Here is a 7,118-nt window from a genome sequence, read left to right as displayed (position 1 = left end):
TCCCTACAAAAAGAAAGTTAACCTCTTGAAACTTTTAGCTCTGATCTCAACAAACTTTTAAGATGCAGCTACAGCTGCAGAGTAATCATTTCAAACAAGACTCTAAGTTCCCATGGTACCCAGGCAGGTCACATGGGGATACTTTTCCACCTAACATTTTTTCCCCATTATTTATCAGCAGGGAATTCTCCTTACCTGTGGGCATAGGGTCACCCGTGGTGTCTGCAGGTGCTTTGTCCTCAGTCTCATTTTCACAGAGGGCAACAGTTCTTCCCTTCCATTCATGCATAGGCAGCAACTCAACCACAACCACATCCCCGTGGATGGCACGATTCCGAGCCTTGGTCCCATAAATAAGGATGTCACTTTGAAGTTCTGTATTTAAAATAAAAGAAAACAGAACCATAATCTTCTAAAAAAATTCAAATCTGCCAATTCTTGGCAGCATTCTGCTGAAATAACAGAAAATGACTTTTCCAAAATGATTTCTTCCAAAAAGGACTACTGTCAAGAAATTAATACTAAAAGGAAATGAAAGCATTTTCCTCTTTTTTTTTTTAAGGATCTTTTAAGGAATTCTGTAAGTGAACTTTTGGATAAAAAGCAGCATAGGCTGGGATAAGTTCATTGTTCTTAGGCAGCAGCTATAAAAACAGGACAGTTAAATTGTGAAAGCCACTGCCACAGAATTCTGGAATAAAACAAGCTTTTAAAAAATAATGAGTATATTGAGCACTGGTTTGACTGCAGGGTCTGTCACAGGAACATTTGAAAGCAGTTATTAGTGAGAGCTGGGCCAGTGTGTCTGTGCAAGGGCAATGGACTGTTCCTTCAAAGGTGCTGATTAGTAACTCATGCCAGAGAGACAATCCTGGATCACTTTGGATCAGCTTGATCCAAAAGGCAATTTTCCAATTATGTTCACAAAGACCAGCTTCCTAATCCTGCCAACATCTAAGCAAACTCTTATTGCAGTCAAAGGAGTGGCCACCTGAGGTTAGAGCAAAGCACAGGGACAATTTGCACCAGCATTTCCCTTCAGAGAGGTGCAGGCAAACAGGACAAGAGGCCAGAATTTGGCCAAAGGGGTAAGAAAGAGGAAGGAGTTCTCCTCACAGGTTCCACCCTCTGGTTAATCTTCAGCCTCCTTTCTGCCCATGAAAACCACACAGGCACTGCAGTGTCTCAGCCCTCACCTCCTTTGATAACTGAACATCTCTCACCTGTGTCTTTGCTGCCAACCCCCTGAAGCCGAACAAAAGCTTCCAGTTGTGCTCGGTGCTTATTGACATTCAGTGCACCCTGGAAGAGACCAACAAACCAAGCAATGGATCAAACACCCTAAAAACAGACAACTTCGAAGGATAACATTTTGGGGGTTACAATTATTTTTGCATTAATTAGTTTTTATTGACCCATAGGTTATTTTGAACACAACTGTTCTCTCTGCAGGGGGGAATGCAGGGTGTAGGACTTTAAGTATTCACTTCTGGAAAAGTAAATTCTTTTAAATGCTGAATTTATTTGTAAGATGGTAAATAACATTTTACTCCAACCACAGTGTAAGATTACCTTTGCTGCCTGCCTCAGCAGAGAATCTGGCATTATTTCAACAAGAAAGAAAAGCTTCAGTCTTTCTGTTCATATTTTATTCCTGCCTCTGCTGAAATTGCCAAGAAAGGAAAAAAAATCACTGCCTCTAATTCTTGAAATTATTTTTAAAAGAAGGACACTTGTCTACCAACAATCCATATTAAGGCCCTGAACAGCCATAAACCTGTAAATTAATTTCATTGACTGGGAGATCTCTGTGCAAATGAAGTGCCACAACACAATGCAGGGGAAATATTTTGAGAATCCTAAGAATTCTAATCCCTTCCATCCTCTTGTTTTTTGTTTTCTTTTCCTCTTCCCACCACAGCCATATTTCTTTCTCTAATCACTCAAATTCAGGCAACTCAAGGGATCAAGCACAAGACTGCCCTGTTCTGTGTATGTTCTCTATGTAACAAATACCTGCAGGTATCTTCCAGACTTGATCCCAGCCTCCAGTACTTCCACAGGTAAGTGCTCAGGATATTCTTTCCCATGGTTCTCCTGGCTTTCACTCTCCCGCTCACGCCGAGCTTGGACTATGGAGTCAAAGAGCTCATGGGCAGCCTTCAGGTCAGGCCAGAAGTTATCCAAGTAATTCTGTAGGCACAAATAGAAATAAACAGAAAAGTACTCTGAGATTTCTGTTCTTTTAATAATGCATTTGGACAGTTCATAATGGACAGTGTCTGTCTCACACTGTATCCAAATAACACAATGGTAATGATGAGTCTGCTCTAAACCCCACAGATCTGTCCCAGGCTCAGCCTAATCCACTGCTAAATACAACAAAGGTCAACCAGTTTGGCGCAGTTTTTACTCAACATCCTTTCACAGCTGAACATGAACATCCCATGCCCAGATCCCATTGAGTACCAGTGGTATCAGAGATGGACACCAAAATGAAGAATGATCTTCTCAGACATCACTGTATCCTCAGCAGTCCAGGCAAGAACATTGTTTAATGGATATTTAGGCTACAGCTGCTTATGGACTGCTTGCATTCCAGATTTAGGCACCTGCCTGAGGGAACTGATCACTGCTCATCGATGGCAAATTCCTTAAAAACAAGGAAAACAAGGAAAAAGTCTCCTGAAAAAGATGACCTCTATCCTCAGAGCTGCTGTTTATCTTTCCAACTCTCTGCTTTTTTCTGACATTCCCACAAGTGACATATTTGCTTGCTTTGATAAATGAAGATATGAGCTACCTCACAGTTTTCTTGAATGTAAACTCTGGCATGATTTGCAATAAACTTTAATGTACTTGCTTCATCATTTTGATGCAGCATAAAGGAAACCTTCTATTTTTCTGGCATGTTACCTTGAAGGAAATCACAAACACTCCTTCTGTTTCATTTCCGTACTGTCTGATAGCATCTTCATCTTCTGTTACCATAACAACTGGCATCTGACCCAGGCAGTGATTGTGATACCAGGCTGCTGCATTGTAAATATTCCTAGAAAAGCAAAGTTTGAAATAAGACTTCTGGCACAGTTCATTTACTACTTGCAAGATTTTGCTGGCTTTGTATAAACGAGATTTTGATTTAACACTCAGACTTTTGAGAGATATACACCAAGCTACAGAAATGTTTTTCTGCAAAAATGTTCCTGTACCATTCTTAAGCCCCACAAGAAGAGAGGAGAATAGAATGTTTCCTCCCCAGTACATCCACTTGTGCCCTGGCTGCAACACAACATGAAGTTCCTCTGCGTGATTTTAAAAAGAAGGCTGGAGGCGCAAAGACTCTGATGCTACAGTGTGACTTTTAACTGATCCAGATTTTTCTTTAGCATTATTGCATTCAATTTAATTACATTTTGTCTATTTCCCTAAGAAAACAATGCTGATACTTCTATAATCATAAAGCACAATGCAGACTTGCAGTGCCTGTGAACTGTTGCAGAGCTAAGCAGAGCAGAAGCATGAACTCTCACATTCCTAAAATCATGAGGTTGTGCAATGTGACACTGCAGACGTTCAAACAAACCTGGTCTGCCACTTCTCCATGGATTCTCCCTTCTCCCTGGGCAGGTAGCAGTGCTGGTGGAATTCATTAGCAAACACAGTACAGTCATGACGGGGATCCTTCAATAGATTCCGTAACTTGTTGTACTGCCTGCAATGAAAAAAGATAAATATATTCTCGTGCCTGCTTTTGATAACGCTATTTTAACTCATTGTGAAAATACAGCTGAAAAACTCCAGGAAAATTACTGTCATGCAGAGAGAAATGCACTCATTAAGTTACACCACTGATGATAAATCCTAAACCATCACCTGCAAGCAAACTTTATTAAGTTCCATCGTGAACGCTTCTGATTTTAAACATACTTGTTTTGCACTGAGCCCCACAAAACATCCTAAGTGTTCAGGAACTTGTTTTGCTTGTCACTTTTGGGGCCAGTGCTATTACTTTAAAAGCCTTTCTGCTTTAGAAATATGGGAAGGCCCTGAGAGCAAATTTTACTCTGAAATGCTATGACAATACCCAGGTTAATGTCTGGTGAGAGAAGTACCATACAATAATATTAATTGCTCCCCAAAGACAAATGCTCAAGCATCAATAGAGCAAACCAAAACCTGTCCATAGTCTAGCTGTGGGCACATAATAAATCATTACTGCAAAGTCTAACGAATTCCTGCCACCAGCCATTTGATTAGTTAATAATGCTGCAGGTTTCATATTGCTCCTATCAAGTGAAAACTATGCCAGGCATTGATATCCATGGATCACAAAGGATCCCAGTCCTTGCCCTCCTGTAAAACTACATTAAGACAACTGAAAGGCCTAAAAAATTATACATTTTATAAATCAGTATTTTTACTTCAATCTAAATAAAAAATAAGTTCTTATGGGATAAATACCTGCGTCCTTTCTGATGTTGCACAGCCTGACAAGCTGTTTGCATGAAAATAATTCCTTTCAGCTCCGGAAACTCCAGAATCTCCAGGTACTCCTGAACAACCTTGCAGTCGGGGACAACATAGTGTGTGACATCATCTGACAACAATTTGCCATCTAGAAGATAATTCAGAGTTTCAAGGTTCAAACTTTCAGTTGAAATAATGGTTTCTTGAAAATATTTCCTGATATAAGAAAATTAGAGTTGTGTCTCCTCAAATGGGTACATTTCTTTTTCTGATGAACAAAATTACAGATATTATGGTTTAATTCTGTGGTCCATAAATTTGTGACAAAACCCTTTTGCATCCACTGATGCCAAAATTTAGTGCAAATTCTATCCAGAGGAGTGAAAAAGATCCACTTTCATTATGAAAAGGCTATAACTTAACAGAGCGAAGGTTACAGTTCTTTCTCTGCTTCCATAAGAAAAAGGGACTATACATCTGGCACAGAAAATCTTTTCATGGAATTTCTAAAGGCTGTAGAATTATGAGCAGTTCCTTTACCCTGCTCCCACAGCTCTCCCTGTTCAAACACACCATTTACAGCAGGCTCTTTACATAAAAGAGCACAGGTAAGGGTGCATGTAGAGAAAACCACTGCTACTGCTAAGAAAAGATGTTTTTAAACCTAAACTATTAACCATCAGTGTTAATTTTCTTTATAGAGACTCTATCCCTTAGGAACATGCCATCAAAATATCAGACATAACACATCACAGATGACATCTTTAAAAGTACCTCAAAATTCAAGAGTTTAATTGCTTTTGGTATTTCAAAGATTACCCAAAAGCTTTCAGATGGGAGGGGATCTCCACTGTATTTTTTCTTAATACCTATTTACTATTTATTATAAACACTGAACTCACCACAGTGCAGGCAAATTATACAGAGTAAAGCATATAGATATTGACAGGTGAGGTTATTTTTATTATTCCTTAGAAGCTGACACGGGACAATCTCTGAGCTGTGAGCACAAGAAGTGTGAATCCAGCCAGCCTCATCTCACACTGAAGGCTCATAATGGATGATGGCAGCAGATATACAAGAAAGCTAATATTTACTAATAATTCAGAAGAGCATTAGAAGTGAAATGTCACTGGAAGATTTAGGAGCTGTGCCCATAGGAAGCTATCCTTGCCTAACCCATCCATCTAGGGCAGAATGACTCCCAGGCAGGCACAGCTCACCCTTACAAGCACCTGCTGATGGGATTTTTGCAGGCAGTCTCTCACAGGGCATGAAATAGATTTGCTCAGCACACTGTGTAGAGTCAGGAAGGAAAACAAATATTTCCTTCACATCTGCGTTACCTTGAATAATCATATAGGAACATATTCTGACAGTCACCTGTAGAACAATTTACATCTAAGTACAAAAGAGGGGGAGTTAGGCACAGCAGGAAAAGTTAAGAGTTTTTTCTGATACGTGCCTTTAATTTATCCTTGAGGAATTCACAACCAAATGCAGTATTTTAGGGAGCAGTAACTATCACTAGTCCTGGTCTCCTATACACCAGTAATACACTATAATAATCTAAGTAATACACCTTCTGCCCTCAATTGCAACCTAAATCAAAAGTGAAAACACCTATGCCAATCATAGTTCCAAAGGAAAAAAGTGTCACAATTCTCAACCTTTTCTTTCAGGCAAGCCATTTGGTCGATTTCAACAGGTTGGATATTATGTTTCTTATTTACCAGCCATTTTCCTGCATCAAACAAATTGTGCTATTGAACAACAACAACAAACCCAACTGAAATATCAACCACAGCTCTGGTGATGATCTACGATGCACATAACAGCACCACAGTACGTAAAAACAACAACAAATGCAGACATCAGAGCCTGGCAGCCTTCCCGTGTCTGAAATGCCCTGATATAACACAGGCAATTACATTTAATTACCGAACAGAAATAGCTGCTGATGCAGAATTACAATGGCTTCAAGATAATGGCTTGGACCCATTGTAATACTTCACAGGTATGTATAGAATTTAACTCACGCTATAAACCACCACCCTGCAGAAATGAATTAATTTTAAAGGATCTTCCAAAATAGGAGAAGTGTAAAAATCGAACAATCCTTTAGCCTTTTATCACTGCCAGTAAACTGTTCACAGTTAAACCCTCTAACAATCAACTCCTCGATTCCTTCCACTCTTTACGCCTCGTTGATTTCTCAGGATCTTGCTTTAAAGGAAAACTATTGCTACAGCCGTGATTTGTTCAGCACCATCCGGACACCCCAGGATGGGGATCACCCCTTCCCCTTCAGGGATAACCCTTGGCCGAGGATCATCCTCTGTCCTCAGGGGTGCCCCCAGCTCAGGGATCACCTCTCGCTCAGGGATCACTCCAGCTCAGGGGTCAGCTCTGCCCATGGATCCCCCCAGATCAGGGATCACCCCAGATCAGGGATCCCCCTCTGTCCTCAGGAATCACCCCAGCCCAGGGATCACCCCAGCCCAGGGATCACTTTGTCCCCATCTCTGTCCCTGGCGCCCGCGGCCCCAGGGACGCCGCCCACCGCCCCAGCCCGGCCCGCGGGCGATCCCGGCTCTGCCACTGCTCGCCCCCGGCTCCCCCCAGCCCCCCCCCCGCGGCGCCCACAC

General features: G+C 41.2%; 1 protein-coding gene across 3 annotated transcripts in view; it reads right to left on the bottom strand.

The window, feature by feature from the left end:
* The window catches only part of DIS3L (DIS3 like exosome 3'-5' exoribonuclease), an 11,324-nt gene extending 6,711 nt beyond the window's left edge, over positions 1 to 4,613 (bottom strand). For 2 of the 3 annotated variants that reach the window (XM_005424244.2, XM_031059707.1), the window contains exons 1-6: positions 4,465 to 4,613; positions 3,587 to 3,715; positions 2,917 to 3,052; positions 2,017 to 2,193; positions 1,224 to 1,302; positions 196 to 375 (exon numbers count right to left, since the gene is read on the bottom strand). In XM_005424244.2, the coding sequence (XP_005424301.1) occupies positions 196 to 375; positions 1,224 to 1,302; positions 2,017 to 2,193; positions 2,917 to 3,052; positions 3,587 to 3,715; positions 4,465 to 4,508 (745 nt within the window). In that variant the 5' untranslated portion in view covers positions 4,509 to 4,613. Of the gene's footprint in view, positions 1 to 195; positions 376 to 1,223; positions 1,303 to 2,016; positions 2,194 to 2,916; positions 3,053 to 3,586; positions 3,716 to 4,464 lie in introns of those variants that run through there. The other variant, XM_031059708.1, reaches the window with a different exon arrangement.
* Positions 4,614 to 7,118: the final 2,505 nt, after the last annotated feature.

The sequence above is a fragment of the Geospiza fortis genome, unplaced genomic scaffold, assembly GCF_000277835.1.
Source record: "Geospiza fortis unplaced genomic scaffold, GeoFor_1.0 scaffold2, whole genome shotgun sequence".
Lineage (NCBI taxonomy): Eukaryota > Metazoa > Chordata > Aves > Passeriformes > Thraupidae > Geospiza > Geospiza fortis.
Note: the sequence above shows the minus strand (reverse complement) of the source record. Positions and strands in the feature narration are given on the sequence as shown.